We start from the raw sequence: 21,590 nt of genomic DNA, 5'->3' as shown, positions 1-21,590 counted from the left end.
TTACGTCTGACTTTTTTCACTTGGCATGATGTTTTCAACTGAAAACAAGGTTTACCCGTTCTGTTGCATGAATCTATACTTCATTCCCTTTTACTGATGAATCATGCTACTTTTATTGGTGTCTCTTGATGCAAACATTCCTCATTTTCTTTATCCATTCATACATTAACAGACATTTAGTTTATTTCCACTTTGGTATCAGGGCGCTGTTATGAAAAATGTTACTATGAACATTCATCTACAAGTTTTGGTGTAGACATGTTTTCATTTCTCTTGGGTACATACTTAGGAGCGGCACTGCTGTATTGTATGGAAACTCTGTGTTTACCTGTCTGAGGAGTCACCAAACAGTTTTCCAAAGCAGCCATATAATGTTGCATTCCTACGAGCAATGTAGGAGGCTTCTGGTTTGCCCATATCCGCACTACTGCTTGTCACTTTCTGACTCTCATTTTCTAGTCACCCTGGTGGATATGAAATGGCATCTCTTGTGCTTTTAGTCTGTACCTCCTTAGTGACTAATGATGTTAAGCATCTTTTCATGTGCCTATTGGCTATCTATCTTCTTTGGAGAAATGTCTATTTAAAATCCGTTGCTTACATTTAAATTGGTTCTTTGTCTTGTAGTTATTGAATTATATGTATGCTGTAAAGTAGGGGTTGGTCAAATGTGGGTTTTTTGTTTTGTTTTGTTTTGAACACATATACATATCCATACTCTAGCATCATTTGTTGCAAAAATCTACCCCCCACACATTGGTTTGTTTGGCACCTTCAATAGGAATCAAATGGCCATTTGAATGTGGTTCTTTTATTGGGCACTTTGTTCTATACCGTGATGTTTTGATTACTATAGTTTTATGGTACTTCTTGAAATGGAGTAGTGTAATTCTTCCAACTTTGTTCTTTGATGTGAAAATTGATTGCAATCCTGGGATTAGCCTCACTTGATCATCGTGACTGGTGGTCAGAGCCATTCTACCACCCCCTCCTCCAAAAGATGTTCATGTCCTAAAGCCTGGAAACTATGAACATGTTGTTATATGGCAGACCAAACTAAGGTTTCTAGTAAAATGGCCTTAAAATGAGAAGATTATTCTGGGTTATTTGACTGGGCCAGGGTGATCACACATGTCCTTAAAAGTGGAAGAGTCAAGCAGAAGAGGAGTTTAGAGCGATAGGTAGGAGTTACACTGAACTGCTCTTGGTGACTTTGAAGACGGAGGAAGGAAGCTGTGAACATCTCTAGAAGCTAGACAGTCAAGGAAATGGATTCTCCCTAGAGTGTCTAGAAGGGATACAGCTGTCCACATACCTTAATTTTACCCAGTGGACCTGCATCTGACTTCTAACCTATACAGCCATAGGATAATAAATTTGTGTTGTTTAAACAGTTAAATGAGAGGTAATTTGTTCTAGCAGCAACATGAAGCTAATAGAAGGAACGTGTCTCTGTAATAGATAAATTTACCTTGTAAATCAGTTAATTGGCATTCTGCTGCTGCCACAACACATTCTGGGCAACAGGAAAATGCAGGAAGCCTCACTGTTCCCTCCCCTCTAGAGGAAGTGCTTTCTACTCTTGGATTCCCATATCCATCATTCCTTCTACCTTGGATGCTCTCCTTGCAGCAGGGTCCAGGTGTCTTAGGGACACAGCCATGTCCTCTTGCTTTGCTTCCAGTCTTCTTTCTTCCCTAAATGGCTCTGAATGATTGTTTAAGCCAAACCTTTTGGCTCATTCATTTGCTGACTCTCCATCTCCAGAGGCAGACACTGATAGTCCTGCCTATTTCCTGGGTGGAGTGACAGAAATTACAGGGAATAAGAAAAGCTCTTCCTTGCTATTTGGGAACATCATCTCAGTAGAGATGTGAGGCTCATGAGGCATCCTGTTTCACCTATAATCACTTTCTCTCTTTAGTCTGTGAGCCTATCTTTATACCAGCATATTGAAAAATTTTGTGTGCTTGTCGTTGCTGCATCTGCTGGAAGATGACAGATGGAGGGAGTCATTTTATACTGATGTAGAGTAACATCAGTGACATACTACGGAATATAAAAAGCTTTTTTTTTTTTTCCTAGTTAAAATATCCTGGGGCTGGGATTGTAGCTCAGTGATAGAGCACTTTTCTAGTTTGTGTGAGACCCTGGATTCCGTCCTCAGCTCCACAATAAAATAAATAAACAAAATAAAGCATTGTGTCCATATACAACTAAAAAATATTTTTAAAAAAATATCCTTGGGCTGAAGAGGTGGCTCAAGCGGTAGCGTGCTCGCCTGGCATGCGCGGGGCACTGGGTTTGATCCTCTGCACCACATAAAAATAAAATAAAGATGTTGTGTCCACTGAAAACTAAAAAATAAATATTAAAAAATTCTCTCTCTCTAAAAAAAAAAATCTTCAACTATACCACAAACCTCTTATTGTCTTAGTGATTAGAATCATCATTGTAATTTATTATTGAAAGATGCTTCATACAATGAATCCTTGATATATATCAGGGAAGATCACTTATTGTTGAAAAACAGATATACTTCATGGTTTACTTTTAAAATTCATGTTTTTCCTTTTCTTTTCTCCTTCTACAGAGCCCATCTCCAGCAATACACATCTTCCTAACTTGCAGATTCCTGCTAGGAAATTAGGAAGCCAGATACCATATATGTTTTTAGAATAGTGTCTGAGACTATATATAGGCCCTGAGTTAGTCTCTGATTGCATGAACTTTTATGTGCCTATTGTGGTTCCTCAAGGATGTTTGTTTTGATTTGCTTCATTGTTTGGTCTTGTTTTTTTTTTTTTTTTTTTCATCCTAGTTCATAGCTGTTCACGTCCCTTTGTCTCCTGCTTTGCTTAGCCACTTGCCTCTTGTTAGGCCCAGAGACCCAGGTCCCTTCCCACCTTCTCTTCTCTAGTGGCCTTCACTCTGTCTTCATCTGCTTGCCTGTTTGGGACACCCAGTGTCACCCAGACTTCACCTTCACCCCACCATGCATACCCCGGTCAGAGAGCTGCCGCCAGCTCGTGTGACATTCAGGAAGTCCAGGATTCCAGGGACTCACAGAATTTATTTTATTTTGGCTTAAGAGCGAGTGTCATCTGCAGATTCAAGGGGAATCTTTTTCTTATGCTTTTTTAAAAAAATCAACTGTGCATTCAGTATTTGAAATTCTTTTACCTAACTGCTTCATATTTAGGCCCATTGAGTTGCATGTGTCCTTCTTCTGTTGTCCTTCGGAGAGAACAGTGCTGCTGGTCAGCATTCTCGTGATCTTCGTCAGCCTCTCCTGGCATTCAACACTCAAAAGGGAGATCTTTCAGCATTTGGCAAAACTTCAGAGAAGTGCTCTGGGGAAATAAAACTGTCTGTCCACTCAGTTTGGTTTATTGATTTTTCTGAGTAACTCTAAAAACATATATTCCTACTTACAAATTAGAGGTTCAGTAAAAAGTTGGACATTTAACTTGTAGTATTTAACAATATTTAGGTGAAATTCAGAACATTTGGCTTGTATTATTTGTTGGGAAGCAGAAAGACAAATGAAAGGAGTTGACGCTTGGCCAAATAGAATATGCCAGCTTTCTCTTACCGCACTCTGAAAAATTACTGACCTCAATTTCCATCTTTCTCATAAATACATAGTATGCTCATTATTTTGAAACCACAATTCTGCTTTGTCCTATATGTTAAAGAGTGTTTTTAGTTTCTCCTGCTGTCCTTGAACTTGTCAGACTTTCAAATATTTCTGTGGTAGTAATGTTCTCACCTATTACCTCTCGATTTGACATTACTGAAGGAGAAACAGCTGTCTAGTAAAAAAATTATCTGGGCATCTTCAGCAGGTTTTAGGTCTGGAAGGGGAGCTGAACAATTGTGAGTAAACTATAATATCCCCTCAGGGTGCCAAAGAATTTTAGTTTACCCTGAAATTAGAAAAAAAAAATCAAGTATTCTTTTAAAATCAAATTACAGGAAAACAAGGAGGATTTTAGTTATAAAAACAGAACAGAGCAAACATTCAGTACTTTTGCTTACCCTGAATATACCTAATGTGTTTGTTCTGTGCTACTTAATTATGGGGATCTAGCACATGCAGGTTGTACCCAGTGTTATCAAAGTTTTCTAAGTGAGAGGACCTCACAACATTTTATTCTGTCTCAGAGCTTTCATCTGAGAATCTCCAAGATCTGTGACTACTTACTCTTTAAATTTCAGAAAAAAGTTATTTGCCTTCCAATATGTAATAAATTAGATCACTTTTCTAGTTCCCGGTTCCATTTTAACTTTGAGAGAACAAATGTTTCCAATCTTTCAACAGACTTTCAAGTTCTTTTCATCCTAAATAAATTTTAAAGGGAGATAAAATCTCTTTGGTATCTCATCATTATAAGCAATGACATTAGCCCCATTAAAATGAAAAAATCTTCTCCTACAACCCTTTGTAATCTCTTTCTTTGTCCCCATCATGGCTGTTTGGCCTTTCCCTGCATCCATCTTCCTTTATCTTCAGCTCTTTTGGTGGCTATATCAGTTACTTGGTGTCTCCCTGCCAAATCCACCCCACCCTAACCTCCTCCTGCTGGCTGGCTCAGCAGGAGTCCTCCCCCTTGCTAGTGCTGTTCATCAAGATGAAAAGTCTGATAGTGTCTGACTGGGAGTTGAGGGTCATAGCACTTGTTTGCCTTGAATGCTGCAAACCATTTGAACCCCCTACAGATATTCAGATGAACGTCTGAACAAATATTCAGTTTCTGATGCTTAATTTGAATCCCAGGCTATCATTACTGAATCTCTTTCTTTGGTAACTGGTGTGCCTTATTGAAACTTGTGAAAACAGAAAAGAGTCATCATGAGTCTCCCCCAGTGATAATGGAATTCATCATTGTGTTTTTATGACCCTCAAGAAATTGCTCATAGAGTGGAGCATGTAACCTAGGAGAGACTCTAAGCAATGTGTGGGAGTGTAGCCATAATACCCAAGTCTAGAATCTATTTGATAAATATCCAGATAGGAGCCTGTTCTGCTCTGCAGTTTTCTGGTGCTGGTGACTATCATCAGTAAAAGTAGCTGATATTTACTTGTATGTCAAGTACTATATCTAAGGTGGGTATTATTATTTTCATTTTTCAAATGAAGAATCTTGGGCTCATAGCACTTGTCTTCTATCACTGAATACCGGGAAGAGGGATTCACATGTCTCCAGAGAAGGGACCTCAACTCAGGATGGCAGGGATCTTGACCTATGTGATATAAAAGAATCCCAGCATGCATCGGTCTTGAGGCACAGAGATTTATTTAGGAAGGCATGGATGATGCACTTGAAGGGTAAAAAAGACTGGGGCTGTCTAGAGAGTGAAAAGTAACACCTTGATCTGGGATCTATTATTTATAGAGGAAGAGTAGCTAGGGCTGAACTAGAGGCGGAATCATGGTGGGGTTAAACAGTTTAGGACTTGGGCACAAGTATGTGGGGGGGGCAGGGAGCAGGATGTTAATGAGTTGCTTGTTTTGCATTCTTGGGTTCATGGGCATTTCCTGCATTGCAACAATGCATGGGCATGTTTGTTCTGAGACTCAGTATTTCTCAGTATTCCCAAATTCCTATCTCAATAACAGTCACAAAACAACCTGACACTTTTTTGTTTTTTGTTTGTATCTGGTCATCATTCAAGTTTTCCTTACCTTCCAGCAACTGAGGTGTTCTTAAGAATGCAGTTAATTAGTTTTAACTAAGAAGAGGCCTTGACTCAGAGCACTATCTACCATGTGACTGAATGAGGTCCTTGAGCCTCCTGCTCCCAGTGCCTGGTGGTCACTTGGCTGCCTCTGCCTCATCATTTTGATGTCAGCTCCTTTGATCAGCTGAGCGACTACCTACCAGGATTGGAGAGATCTTATCCCTTTTTCTCACCCCTAAGAAAGAAGACCTTGTCTATCTCTAACTTGCCATTTCCCTAGAGCTAGAGGGATGCCTACTCATCCATCAGTCCCACTTGAACAGTGCCTGACACCTGTGGAATTCATGACAGATAAGTTAGAGTGGAGAGCGAGTTCTCTTCCAGGCCAGGCCCAGTGCTTACTGACCAGGTGACAGATTAGACTGTTTGTTCAGGTATTTGTGGATCTGATATTTGCTTAAATCCTCACTGAGTTCCCAGAACCCCCCACCCTTTTCCAGTATCCTATAGATGAAGCAGTATCTGTAGGTAGAGCAACCTCCTAAAAGTCAAGGTCATGAAAAATAAATAAATAAATAAATAAATAAATAAATAAATAAAATCAGTGTCATGGAGTTTGCTGGACAAAGACTCAGGGGACAAACCCTGTGTCCTAACCAAGTTAATTTTTAGTACCTTCCATCTCTGTATTTGGTGTGTGGCCAGTTCTCCATTTATTTATTTGGTCTCTTTGGCAGACCCTGTGCTAGGTCTTGAGAATACAAACAGTGAGACATTGTTCTTACCCCTTGAAGAGCAGAATTATGGGGAAGACAAAGCCACAAACAACTGATTAGCAATGTACAGAGATAAGTGCAGTAGAGATGATGTAGATAGCTAGCGTGCCCAGTAGGACAGAGGAGAGAGAAAGACTGTGGGGGAACAAGCAATAGGTTCACGAAAGATGTGACTTTTAAGCAGGGGCTTAAAATTTAAGTCAGGCAGGAAAGAAGGGGAAGGGCATTTTTAGGCAAGGGAGCCAATGTGTACAAAGGCTAAGCAGCAGGAAAGGACATGATGTATTCTAACACAGGAGAGTTTAGTCCTATGTGACTGAAACATATGGCATGCTTCATGGGCAGAGGCAGGCATTGATACCCAGAAAGTAGGTTGGGACCAGATGTGACAGATTGTGTTGGCTAAAGTTTGAACTTTTTCCTGATTGGAAATAAGTCAGGTCTTTAAACGTGAATGTGGCCTGGTTGATTTATAGATTTACAAAGACATCTCTGGTGGCAACTTGAAGCACTGTAACTTGCATATCACCCCAGAAGCCCGGGTGGAGGGGGGAAGTCTAACCCAAGATAGTGGGGCTGGAGAAGGGGGATGGATTGGAAAACCATTTTAAAGTTAGACTTGGCAGAATTGAATGCACATTCATTGTACATTCATTTCAGTCAGAGGTGATAGAATGCAGAGTAAGAAGGAAAGAAGATTTGAGAAGAAAATTGGGTTGGAAGATGACTATTTGGGTAGATAGATATTTTCTCTGAAGTCTTTTAACAGGAGAGAATTTACCTAGTTTCCTTAGATAATTGCTAAGACATATAGTAGTTCTCCAGTTTGCATTTTAGTAACTAAAAAAATAATTTGAAAAAATCAACCAGATTTTTTTCAACCAGGCAGATGATATTTGGGGGCAAAGAGATGTCTTTTTTAATATTTATTTTTTTATTTGCAGTTGGACACAATACCTTTATTTTATTTATTTTTATGTGGTGCTGAGGATGGGACCCAAGTCCTCCAACGTGCTAGGCGAGCACTCTACCGCTGAGCCACAACCTCAGCCCCGACTTCTCTTTTTTGAAAATGCTGTTGCCTGCTCATCCTTGTCCCACTTGCACAGTGCCTGGGCAGAAAGAAAGCTAGGCCTGGTGGGAGGCTTCTGGAGCCTTCCTTGCCTTTCCTTCCATGATCCCAGATTCAGAGTGAGATGGAGGTCTTGGGGAAGCCCAGGCTGAAACATCCTTGGGGCAAAGAGGCAGAGGCACATGCTAATAGTTCAGGGAAGCCTTGCACAACCAAGCCCAGCATTAAGTTATTTGGGGAGTATACTAAGAATTAACGTTGTTGTCATGGTTTCATCTTAATTTTTATCAGCTGGATACAGATTATGGCTTCACTGTCATATGGTTGATGTTTTTGCTCAGATCTTTGGCTAACCAATGTTTTTCCATGACTTTTTGACAGTTATTTTTGTTCAATAATGAATAATAAAGTGAGATTTACAATCTGCATATGACAACATTTATTTTATTTTGACATTTCTTTTCTAGACAGCAAAGATTTTATAATTAGGTTTTCCCTCTGCCAAAATGTTCTGAGAAAACTTTCTGGGGGCGGGGGTTGGTGGGGAATAGTTCCATAGCTTCCTTTGCTAGCGGGAGTCATCTTAATTTGATTTGAAAGCTTTTTCATAAATCATTCAGGAAATAAAACAAAACTTTGTCTTGAAAATGAGTTCTTAACAACAAAAAAAAATTAACTCTGGCCAAATAGAAAATTAGGAGGGAGAGGCAAAAGAAATATGTTTGAAATGGTGGTAGTTCCATTATTAGTTTATTTTATTTTAGTTGATGTCAGACTTAAGTGAGCAACAATCTAGAAAAATCCCTTCTACCATGTTTTATATGACCTTATTTTATTCTTTAAAAAAAAATTTAGATGTAGATGGACACAATACCTTTATTTTATTTATTTTTATGTGGTGCCAAGGATCAGCATGCACTCTCTCACTGAGCCACAACCCAAGTCCCTGAGCGTATTTTGTTCTTGCTGAGTTTTATGTTGAACTCTTTGAAATACCCAGGAGACTGTACTAGAACTGATGGAAGGCACCCTGTTTTCATGCATTTAACTGACTAGAGACTAACATGGTGTACTCTGCTTCTTTATTGGTAAGTGGCAAGGGCCAACCAAGTGCCACCAGTGGGGGCTGAATTGCCCTTTCCCTGCAGTCACATCTGCAGTTGGCTCTGTGAGGGGAGAGTCAGGAGAAATTGCAGGGGTGTCAGTTGACAGTGCTTTCTCTCCGGAGGGTTCTTAAAAAAAAAAAGATTGAGGAAGCCATGCCGATAACTGATGATAGAATCAGTTATTATTGCTAATGGCAAAAACATCACTGTGAATTAATTGCAAAAACAGTCCACCGACTGCATCAGCGCCCTTTCCTCGTGACACATGGAAATGTCTTCCAGCTCCTACAGTAGCAGCAGTGGCCAAATTCTCTTTACAGCCCAGATAATTTTCCTTTCTGAGTCATAACTGAGGGGTTGCTCCTAGACTCACATTCCAGAGCCACTCTTATCCCCATCATCTCGGCTCTTATTTCCATCACCATCATTATCCAGTATTTTTTATTGAGCACCAAATATGTGGAAGGAAAGACACATTATCTAAACAGAGACAACAGGCGATCTCCTGAGGCATCGAGCCAGTATGGTTGATAGCAATCCTGACAACAGGGGTAGAGTGTAAGCATTTCCTTCCAGTGCATGTATGCATTGCATGAAGGGTTCCATTTTTAAGTTTTGGCACGTTGGTTGTGGGTGCCTGATACTCTGTTGGATATTGAATGTGAAATGGAATGTGTATTTCATAAACTCACTTGGGTGGCTGATAAAGAACAGATGCAGAGAGACTTGAGGAAAGGGTTGTATGTCTGGGATAGCAAAAATGAGATTGATTGTCACCTACCCACAGTTGAAGAAGTGTTACCATCCCTCATCTAATCTAGCTCAAGGCCCCTCTCCACTCCTGAGAGGTAGGGGCTCCATCCCAAGCCCCCTTAGCAGTAGAGCCTTGATTTTCTTCCCCACCAGCACCAAAGGGAATTAGCGGAACCCTAGAAGAGCTCTCTCTCCTTCTGCTATCTTGTAGGAAGAGTGCACTCTGCTGTGGCTGGCCAGCCCTGTGTCTTTCACAGGGACCGGAGGGCTCATGAGGCCTTCATATGTCCCTGCACTGGGGACATTAGCAGTTGGCACTGCAGGGGCAGAGGCCTGACTGTCACACAGGCCTGGTTGGAATCCTAGCTTTTTCACTTACTAGCTGTTTGTCCTTTTAAAACCTGATTTGTTTTTTAAAGCAAGAAAATGTTTATAAGACAAGATCATTATAATTACTAGTACTGGATTATTATATCTATTTGAGTTGTCGTAAATGTTAAGAATGACAACAGTTGTTACCATTTATTTATTGAACACTTAGGTTATGTCAGGGGCCCTGTCCAAAATTATCATAACTGGTGTTATTTTATTCTTACCATAATACATGGAATAGGAATTATTATCTCCATATTTAAGATGAGGAAACTGAGATAGCATATTGCCCTGGCCACACAGTTAATAAGTGCCTGGCATCATGTTTCAGTTCCATGTCTGTCCCACCCCAGGCTCTATGAGATATTGTGAAAGCCAGGTGTTAACCTGGTACAGAGATGGAGCCTAAGAATGTTCACCTCTTTCCTCCCAGGTACACACCTGTGCTATATCTAGTAGTCCCTACATAGCCACAATTTCACTTCTACAATTTCAGTTACCTGCCATCAACATGGCCTAAAATAATTAAATGGAAATTTCCAGAAAAAAAACAATTAATGTTTTAAATTGCACACTGTTCTGCATAGTATGATGCCATCCTGCTCAGTCCTGCCCAGGACATGAATCATCCCTTTGTCCAACATATAGTGCAGTAAGATTTTTTTTGGGGGGGGGTTACTGATAATTGAACCCAGGACCACTTTTCCCTTGAGTTACATCCCAAATAATTTTTGCTTTTTAAATTTTGAAACAGAGTCTCTCCAAGTGTTGAGGGTCTTGCTAAGTTGCTGAGGCTATCCTTGAACTTGCCATCCTCCTGCCTCAGCCTTGGGAGTCCTTTGAATTATATAGGCAGGCGCCACTGCACCTGACATAGTACAGTAAGGTTTTGAAAAAGACCACATTAACATAGCTTTGTGGGTTTTGTTTTGTTTTGTTTGTGTGGGGTCACGCTATGCTGCCCAGGCTGGCCTCGAACTCCTGGGTTCAAGCAATCCTCTTGCCCCAGCCTCCTGAGTAGTGGGTATTAAAGACACGTGCTACTGTGTCTAGATTTACATTGATTTTATTACAATGTATTGTTATAATCAGCCTATATTGTAATTACCACTAATGTCTTACTGTGCCTAATTTATAAATTAAACTTTGTCATCGACATTTATATTTAGAAAGAACAGTACATATAGAGTTTGGCACTCTCCGAGTTTCAGGCACCCATTGGGAGTCTTGGAATAAATCCACCAAAGATAAGGGAAGACTACTACCTAATTTCCATAGAGGACGTTTGTCACACTGCCCTCATGTGGCTCATCTGGACAACAGTGTTTTTGTTTATTTGTTGCCCTAAGAACAACTTGTATGCAAATAAGTGTAATTTCAAATGTATCTCTAAAGTCACCTAAGTGTATGGATACTTTTGAAGCTAATATGAGTCTACAAACTCAGTCTACAGGAAATATCACTTTTATTTTCTACAGTTCTAACTTATGTCTAACTCCAAACCCTCACCTGGCTAGTAAGATACCTATCTTTAGTCACTCTTGTAACTTTCACCCAATCCTTACCAGTGTCCCCATCCCCTCTGTTGTCTTGGAAGGGAAACCTTCTCTTCCCTGGCTTTGCTGTCCATGAGGCTTTGCCTTGACATCTTATCAAGCAGGGAAGAAATAGTCTCAAAATTATTTTTCCCCCTGACTACTTTATTTACAGAGATATTTATAAATCATTGGAGAAATCTTTAACTTTCACACTTAAGAAAGAGTTCAGATCGGCAGGGAGTGGAATGTTAATTCAATTACCAGTGTAAATGTTCACAACTTTTTCCAAGAAGAATATTGAAAGGTCTGTTGTCCTCATTCTCAGGAGCTTTAAGTCACTAAGTGACACTCCCCCAGTTTTCCTTTATGTGAGCTGAGGCTCACCTGGACTCATTCTCCTGGGCTATACAAAGTCACACACGTGCACTTGACTTAGCTGATAGTTTTTGCCTGGGATAGATGCCTGTGTCACACAATCAGGGGACTGCCTTGTTTTTCTGGGGCCCTATACTATACGTGAAGGACATGTGCCATGCTGGACCGTGGTTATGTCTGCGTAATGGAGGGCAGTGTTGGGTGGGAGAAAGGGAGTTAGTAGAGGAAGGTAAGGAGCAGTTCTTATTTTTATTCTTCAAGTACCATTTAATAAGAGTGTACACAGAAGCCTTCTGTTCTTGAATGTATTTGAGAATTAACATTGTCTTCTTCCACCGAAATAACCAATAGAGATTCTCCAAAGATCATGAGTTCATTTGGGAGTAGAGGAGCTCACCATGGGAATATACATGTCAGAGTAAACTATGAGAATATTCAAAGAGGTTGAGGCAAAGGGACATTTTTAAATGAAAACTGAGGATTACATAAGTGATTTTCAAACAACAATCCTTGGCTGCAGGAATCAGTAGCAAGAGTGACACCGGTCCGAGGTTGTTCCCACAGTTGTTGGATAGACGTTCTTGCAGGTGTTTGCAAAAACATGGGTGGCCTTTGTGCAAGGTTGTGGTTCTGGCAACGTCTTTTGTGATAGTTCTTGTCATCAGTCATATCTGGATGAGGTTCCCCTCCTTTTAACCTCAGTTTTGTTTATTGTAATTTTTGTTTGTTAGGGTTTGTCACAAGCTTGTTCATTCTGATAACTTTCACATCCTCATGCTAAGACCTAATTATTTTTCAGACAATGGAGGGCAGACCTTGGCAGGGGGCAATAACTGGCCCCTTCGAGGAAGAAAATGGAGCCTATGGGAAGGAGGCATTCGAGGGGTGAGCTTTGTGGCTAGTCCCTTGCTGAAACAGAAGGGCGTGAAGAACCGGGAGCTCATCCACATCTCCGACTGGCTGCCCACCCTCGTTAATCTGGCTGGAGGACACACCAATGGCACGAAGCCTCTGGACGGCTTCGACGTGTGGAAAACCATCAGGTACTTGCCTGCCCTGTCCTTTTATTCCCAGGATGTTAGGGCTAGGGATGTAGCTCAGTAGTAGAGTACTTGGCTAGCATGTGCAAGACTCTGGGTTCAATCCCTAGCACTACCAAAAAAAAAAAAAAAAAAAAAAAAAACACACACACACAAAAAATCTTTAATAACAGGTACTTTCACTTTGTTAAACCTTTAAAAATCAAGTTGTAAATGTTTATTACAAATTTAAAATGAAGTTCTTTTAAAAAATCTCAGCTTGACCAGATATGAAACAATTTTAAATCCTTTAAAGATTTGTTGGTAGGAAAAGGACTTTAAAAAAAAAATATGTGTTTTTGGTCTCAGGACCAAAAAAAGAAGATCTATTTAGAAAAAAGTGTTAAAACCCCCCATGCTGCACAGATAATGCAGATAGTGGTAGATATCTGGTCATCAGGCAAAAAGCAAGCCTTTAGGTCGTTAGCCCTGATCATTTTTTATTGCTGGGATTTCATATTCATTCCTCTTGATGGATGACCGGATGATGGGATAGATGGTAAACCTAAATTTACTCAGCACACCTTTGCTCAGCCTGGGGAGGAGAGGACTTCTCAGCTGGCGACTGGCTGATTTTTGTCTGTTGGCCATCCTGGGGTTTAGGGTTTCCTGGGCATCTGTGTCAGTAACTGAAGTTGCAGTGGTACCCATGTTGAGAGGGCTGCTGACCCTAGGTCACATCCCCTTGATTTCCCTTATCCTCTTCATTGCTACCCTCTCTAGGTTATCTTTGGGGAGCCCCTGTGGATCATGGTCAGTAACCCCCATAATATTCTGTCTCGCTGGTCCACCTTGTTCTCCTGCACCCTGGTTGTCAGCACCCTCATCTCTTCTCCCTGTGCTGGAAGGCTGGCATCTTGTGTGGTCACTCTTAGAATCTCTGCTCTTAGAATCTTCACCCTCTACAGGGCTGGCTGTTGTTGGTCCTGGCCTTCGGGGACACCCTGCAATCCCTCATTCTTTCCTTCACTCACCCTTCTGGTAATTCTGCTGCTGATTGTGTGAGGACCCTACAGACTTGGGTGGCACCTGTAATGGTTACAGTCTGCTGCTCATTTCCTACCTTGAACTGGAACTCCACCAGGCCTGCAACATCTGCTGCCTCTGTGCCCTTTCCTCCCACAACATCCAGTTCCCTCTCTCCGTCTCCTACACCGCTCAGGTGCTTCCTGGGGTGGTTCGTTATGGCAGGCTGGCGTGCAAATACATCTTTCCTGAGGTCATTCCTGTTGATGAAATAATATGTGTTTCTTACATTGAGCCATTTGACCCAGACTTTTGTGCTAGGACCTTCTTGTCCCCGTCAGTAGGTGCTGCCCATGTAAGACCACCCAGGCCACCTGTCCCTGCTGTGCTGTCACTGGTGCCAGGCTTGGTGTCTGCAGTGCTGAAGGTGGGGGTGGTGGGCAGTTTCTCAGTCCCCGTCTTGTGCTCGTGGTTGCTGTGAGGTCACAGGGTTGCTGCACAGCTGCTGCTCTACTGGGGTGGTAACTAGACCAGTGGCAATGGCTCTGGGGGTGCTGAGGGCTTTGGGGTCCCTTCTCTACCTTGGCTACCTGTGCAACTCCATGGATAACTGTAGATTTCCCAATAACTTATCTACTAATAACCTGTTGTTGGTAACAGTTGATTAATATATATTTTGTATGTTATATGTATTATATGTTGAAAAATACGCCAGGAATCGCAGGAGAGCACTTTTTATTGCAATAAGCAATTTATTGCAGAGAGAAGCAGCTCATGCGGGGATGATTAGGGTTTTAAATGGGTGTTTTAAATGGATACTTTAAACACCTGAGCTCACCACAGTTGCAACAGGAGGTAGCTACAGAATTATTACAGTAGTTCAGGAGGTACAACAGTTAATTTTTTGCAGTTGTGACTTTATCTTGCATCTTTACATTTGTTCACATCTCTCTTTATGACACACAGCATCATAGATGGTCAGCTTTACTGTGCATACACTTTAATAAATTTTAACTTTTATTGTGGATTTGTATATATTTTAGGGTAGTAAATGATAAAATAGGCTATTATATATGTATGCTTTGTTCATTCCTGGCAAATCACTTTTTAAAGTTTTTCAGTATTTCTAGGCTATTCAATTTGCCTGCAAGTTTTTTCAAATTGTCACAAATCCACCCCACCAAAAAGAAAGAAAGATCCACATGTAAGATAACCTGTGCCATTCAAGCCCATGGTATTCCAGGATCAACTATACTGTATTATTTTAGTTCTTTTTATAAGTCATGCTAGTTTCCAGGAGGAAAAACTCACCAGTCTCACATCATTTCCTCATTTTCTTGTCTGAAAAGTTGATTTTTCAGTTTGGAGACAATGACTAATTTATGATTTGACACTAAAGAACACTCAACAACGTCCAAGTCACAGAAAAGTTAGTGCCACTGAATAGCTAAATTGGAGAAAAAATAAAATAAAGTCTTTTCTCTCATTAAAGATTTTGAAGCTTTGTACTCATATTTGCTCATTTACATCATATAATGTTTTTCTTTAAAATATTTCTGCCTCTGTCCATAAGCTAAACTTCAAATGTTTAAATTTAATCAAGTGACAGTAATATATACTAATTATAGCTAATTTACGTACTAGAGAAAATAAAATTAATCACCCAAATTCACCTGAAACACTGACACTGTAAACACTTAAACATTTTTATCGTATTACTTTAAACATTTTCTTTTCAGCATTTTTTCTTTTTCTTTTTCTTTTTTTTTTTTTTTAGCAGTACAAGGGAATGGACCAGGTCTTTGTACATGCTAGGCAAGTGCTCTACCACTGAGCTACATCCCCTGCTCTTTAAAATAATATTTTGAGACATAGTCTTGCTAAGTTGTTGAGGCTGACCTCAAACTTGTTATCCTCCTGTCTCAGCCTTCCAAGTCATTGAGATTACAGATGTACATCACCACCTTTTTTACTACTTCTTTTTAATAGATTACCAGTTTTTTATCATCATAAACACTGAAACTCATTACAAACACCATTTTAACGGCTTGCTTATTCAATATATAGATGTGCTTCAATATGTTTAACCATTTTCTTGACTTTGACTTGTTCAGATTTTAAAAAAAATCAGTAACACTGAAATGAAATAAACTATTTTTACATAAAATCTCTACTTATATTTTTAACTTTTCCCTTATACATAAATAATTTGAAATTAACTATTGAACTAAAGAAAGTGACCATCTTATAAACATTTGATACACATTACAAAATTGTTTTCCCAAAAGAACATACCAGTGTCTTTTATTCCATGATATACCAAAGTGCTCATCTCCTTCATAGCTTTTCCTTATGTAGCTTTGAAAAAATATATTATAGACCAAATGGTCCTCTTTAACTTGAAATTTTTATTATTAAAGAGATTATTTTTAAGAATTTTTATTCCATTTGTATTTTCTTTTTTGAAAGTATTTCCTTTATATCTTTTTACCTTTATTTAGTGAAGAGTCTATGTTTTCTTGCTCTTTAAAGTTGTTTAACTATTGTATGTTGTACAAATATTTTTCCTAATTTGCTGTTGTTTTTTGTTTGACAGGGATGTCTAGGTTTGTCAGTGAAATCAGTTTTCTCTCATTTTTGTTGTTGTTCATAAAGTCTTTTCTCAGCTTGAAATGTGTTAAATATTTATCTTTATTTTCTTCTAAGTGTTGTGGTTTGATTTCCTTCCATACAATCTTGGATTGTTGTGAGATGATACGTATGTTACCAGAGGTCAATATCAAAAGCAGAAGACTGGGGTTTTTTTTCAGGATATTTTTTTTTAGATTGTGGAATTCTTTGAAACTGATGAAAGCTATGAATTTATAGACAAAAAGCACTTTAAAAGGCACAAAAATTTAGATAGAACATATTTTATGATATTAGAAATAAATTACACATCCTTTTCTATGTGGTTATACTTAGAAGAATATTAAAAAATTCTTTATAAACCTATGTCTCTCTTGCTCATTTAATACAAAATTAATAACCACTTCATTATGAAAAGGAAATAAATCAAAAATGTTTAAGCACAGCCAAACTTTGAACTTCAACTGAGGGTATCACCAACTATTAATTTGAAGGACATTGAGGTTTGATGAAGAAGTAGAAGAAAACTTTGCTTCTGACATGGCAACATTTGCAGCAAGCTTGACATCTAATCATTTTTTATTTTTGTTTTGTTTTGGTGGCAAAAGTTTTGTAAACCCTGGCTTATGAAAGTATCCAATAGCACGCTGAACCAAAGCTGTGTAGCATATTTTGCCACAGGTGAACTCTGTAGAGAAACAGTTGAATTCATTTTGAATAATTTCCTTTGTCTCCAACTTACTGAGGTTTTATTATCTTTGGCAAAGTCCACATCATTGATGTTTGTTCACCTTGCCAAATTTTGGATTATAAATCCAACATTTCAATTTTCAAATTATCTTGATCATAAGTAACCTTTCAGAGTTTGGCCCATGTCGGTTGCTGCCTGCAGAGAAATTGGCCAAATGTCTGATGACCTTTAACTCCAGATTGTAAAAGGTCTTTCGGTACTGTTAGAATGTTCTGGTGAGCAATCTCTTAGGGAGCAGGAGCTCTGAGCTCTTCAACAGCATCCAAAATGTTGACTGCAGGGCTGTCACCCAAAGATATGACCAAGTGTATTGCTCAGTTTTGCTAAACCATGGGAGAGAGGGCTTTCCTTTACTATTAAACAGATTCGTGAAATTTCTGCCCAAAGATCAATCAAGCTTATCAAGACTTGTTCTGTGGAAACTCAGCAAATTTAATAAGTGAAGGTCTGTTCTTATTCTGCTTTCATAACTTGATTAAAGTTCCTGAAAAAAAAAATGATTCAGCTGCTGGTCCTGAAGTTGCTGCTTCTCAAGCCTTAGGCAAGCCTTCTTGCAGTATGTGGGACAGCACATTTTGCACTGGGACTGCGATAATAGGAATCGACCAGTCACATTGATGTCTGGAGCTTCTTTTCCAAAGCAGCCAAAACAAATGGACAGCCAAATGTCAGAGACACTTGATCTGTGCCCAGAGGACTGAAAGTTTTTCCAGAAATGGAAATACCATTTTAAAGATGATGGTATTTTTTGGAAATTTCAAAACGGGCTCACAAAATAGGAATGCCAGTAATGGATGAAAAAACAGAGTGGGCTCTGCTGAGAGTATCAGAGGTTCCATGGGTTGCATGGTTACCCCATCCTCTTAGACTTGCTGCAAAACACTGAACTGTTAGGAGAATTATTAGCAGCTCAGGGGTGAGTGACAGGGTTTGCAACAGGAGCGTATCAATTGCTTCAATATACTGGGTGGAATTAATAGATGATTAGGCATTAAGAAAAAAATAAACTTGAAGGTGTTCAGCAAAAGAATCTATTCAAAATGAAATATAATATTTTTAAGTGAAGAGAACATCAGTAGTCTGGGGGACAATTTTAAGTGTCCTGGTGAAAAGAATAAGCATGTCCCTTCTTCCCAAATTAATTTACCTGTCTAATCTCATTCAATCCAATTTTTAAGAAGCTTTTCATATAACTTAGCAAAATATTAATAAAGTTCATCAGAAAAAAATTAAGAAATAGGCATTGTCAAGAAAATTTTGTAAAGTATTATGAAAGAGATGCTAAAAACTATTTCTTCCAGGTATTTAAACATACTCTAAGAAGACAGTGGTTAAAGAGTGAAGTGCTAACATAAGAACAGAGCCAGCAGATGCAACAGATCATAGTACCAAAAAGAACATAAAACATAATTAAAATGGTGCTACTAATCAGTGAAAAGAAAATTATGTTCAATAATCAGTCTAGGTCACTAGGAATACAGTATGAAAATCAGGTAAAATCAGTATCTAATTGTCAATCTCACACATTATAGCTTTCATTTTTAGAGGTTCAGCTTGAGTTTTTTTTTAAATATCCTCTGTGTTTCTACTGAACTTTCTGAACATATAGAAAACAGTTATGTCAACCATAATAACTGTAAAATGTTCTCTGTTTATTCCAATATATAAGCAGTTCTGGGTTGGTTGGGATTGATTGATTGTGATTCTCATTATAGGTCATGTTTCCATACCTTTTAATTCAACGTCAGACATTGTGTACATTTACCCTGTTGAATGCTGGATATTTTTGAATTCTTATTACTATTCTTGCTTTGTTCTGAGATGCAGTTGTTAACTGCATTTGTTTGAGTAATGCTTTTATAATTTATAAGGCAGAATCCAGAGCAGCGCTCATTTTCAAGCTATATATTTCCTATTGCTGAAGTCAAAATGCTCTTTAGGAATCTCCTCAGTACCCTGTGAATTATGAGTGTTGCTAATGCAGCTGATGGGAGCAAGGCTTTCCCCACCTAGCGAATGCTAAGCACTGTTCCCTGTGATCCTTTTTTTAAAATTTTGTTTATAGTTGTTGATAGACCTTTATTTTATTTATTTATAGGAGGTGCTGAGAGTCGAACCCAGTGCCTCACACATGCCAGGCAAGTGCACTACCGCTGAGCTCCAGCCCCAGCCCTCCCTGTAATCCTTCTACCTAGGTCTTTCCCTAGTGATGAGTAGTTCTCTCATACACATCTTCTGATCAGTACTCAACAAAACACTCTAAGGGGATCCTCTGCAGATCTCCAGGATTCTCTTCATGCAGTTTTCTCTTCTATTTGAACTCTAGCTGTGTCCCCTGCACTCAGGGCCCCTGGATCACCCTGCACCAGAGCTTGAGAATGCTCTCAAGGTAGTACGCTGGGAGGATCAAAAGACACTTCCTTCACTTCCCATCTTTCAAGGGTCTTTGTTCTTTGCCTAAATTCTGCTGTTTTGAAAACTGTTGTTTCATGTTTTCCTTTGAGTTGGCTTTAAGCAGGAGGGCAAGCAGATCTTATTTGCTTGTTTCTCTGTCTTGGCTGGATGGAAGCAAGCATCCTGAAAGAAAAATGTATTGTGCCTTTGATTTCTTGACCAAAATTTCTCTGCAAATTTCCCACTTTCAAATATTTGTTAACTCAGTATAGGTTTATAGACTCAGCTTGCTGAAATGGAATATTAAAAATTTTATAATTCTTCTTTCCAAATAGTTTAATCTTCTGTATACAGCTTTATAATCATATGTAGAGAAATGATGTATAGATAGATAATGTTTGATTATCTTAAATGTTACCAACATTCCTTTTATTATATAACTTTCCCCTTTGGTTCTTAAATTTAGTTAGTCTTTTGATTAGTTGGGTAGTATTTTAATTTTTCAGTAAAGGTACATAAATGGTGAATTTTTTCTGAATTTTTATATATGAAAGTTATCTTTCTGTTACATTCAAACATAAATAATAATTTGATAAAGAATTTTTGTCAAATCTTTTTTCCTTAAGATGGTATAGATATTACTTTATTGTCTTCTGGTAAGAGCCATTGAAAGAAAGTGTACCAAGTAAATGCAGGCTAAAAGAAGCCAGAATTGCAGTCTTGGTACTGGACAAGGTAAAGTTTATAGCAAAATTACTGGTAAATCTAAGGGCAGAAATGGCACAAATGGGAATTTCTTCTTTGACTTCTATGTTTGGAAGTTTAATTTATCTCCAAATATCTTATTTAATACTTGGAATAATTTCCAAATATTCAGTTTCTGAATATTTTAGGCTTTCCCTGATTTCATATCCTATTTCTAGTTTATTTCTGTTGTGATCAGAAGACATTCTTTGTATTATTTCAATCCTTTTAAATTCAGAACTTGGCCCAGCATATGGCCCTTCTTGGTATCTGAGCTGTGGCACTTGAAAAGAAGGTGGGTTCTGTAGTGACTGAGTATAGGGTCAAGTGTTTCTTTGTGATCCACTCTGAAAGTGTTTTATAGAAGTGTTTTATCTACTAAATTTTGAGGATTGTTACTTTCATTCTTTTCTTTGTCACATTGTTTTGTTATATTTACCTTTTATTTTTTATCTAGTTCTCTTAATATTTAGAACAATTTGTGTTCTATCCTAGTGTTCACCATTATACTAGTATCTTTTGGTAACTCTCTTAGTCCCTTTTTCTTCCTCAGGTTCTACTATTTGGTATACCAACTTTTAATGGCATCTTCGCCTTGATTCCCTTCATAAGGAAATCAAGTAGCTTATTCAACTTTATCCTTTCTTTTTCAGTTTTATTATTAGGGTTTTTTTTGTTTTTTGTTTTTGTTTTTTTTTTGTTTTTTTTTAGTTAGCTTTTCATGACTGTGACTGAAATACCCAACAAGAACAACCTAGAAGAAAGGTTTATTTGGGCCTTAACAGTTTCAAAGGTCTCAGTCCATAAACAGCTAACTCCATTGCTCTGGGCCCCAGGGTAGGCAGAACACCCTGGCAGAAGGACATGGCAGAAGAAATCAACTCAGGACATGGCAACTGGAAAGCAGAGAGACAAAGAGAGACAGAGAGTGTGCTCTGCTCACCAGGGACAAAATATAAACCCCAGTGACCTATTTCCTCCAGTTACCCTGCCTGTCCACAGTCAGCACCCAGTTAATCCATATCCATGGATTGATCTGCTGATTAGATCACATCTCATAAGCTAATCATTTCACCTCTGAACATTCTTGCATCATCTCACACATGAGCTTCTGGGGGGACACTTCATATCTAAACAACAGCAGTTGTATTATTTCTACTTTGTCAAGAGTACATCCATGAAATATTGTTCTCTTCTTACCCACAATTTTGTATTAGTCTTATATCTACATTTTGTATTAGTCTTAGATCTACATTGCTTTTAGTTGAAAGCACCTTCCATGGCAAACTACCTGGTTATTTTGAAAGTGTTCACATTTATCTTTTAGTTGGAGGAATTCATCCTTGAACAG

General features: G+C 38.7%; 1 protein-coding gene and 1 pseudogene across 1 annotated transcript in view; one reads left to right on the top strand and one right to left on the bottom strand.

Moving 5' to 3' along the window:
* Positions 1-21,590, top strand: part of Arsb (arylsulfatase B) — a 172,357-nt gene that overhangs the window by 73,854 nt on the left and 76,913 nt on the right. Inside the window, exon 5 of the mRNA XM_077796079.1 lies at positions 12,477-12,720. Within this exon, the coding sequence (XP_077652205.1) occupies positions 12,477-12,720 (244 nt within the window). The remainder of the gene's footprint in view (positions 1-12,476; positions 12,721-21,590) is intronic.
* Positions 13,268-14,326, bottom strand: LOC113185941 (Y-box-binding protein 1 pseudogene; annotated as a pseudogene).

Source organism: Urocitellus parryii, chromosome 1 (genome assembly GCF_045843805.1).
Source record: "Urocitellus parryii isolate mUroPar1 chromosome 1, mUroPar1.hap1, whole genome shotgun sequence".
Lineage (NCBI taxonomy): Eukaryota > Metazoa > Chordata > Mammalia > Rodentia > Sciuridae > Urocitellus > Urocitellus parryii.
This window is presented reverse-complemented; position numbering and strand designations above follow the sequence as displayed.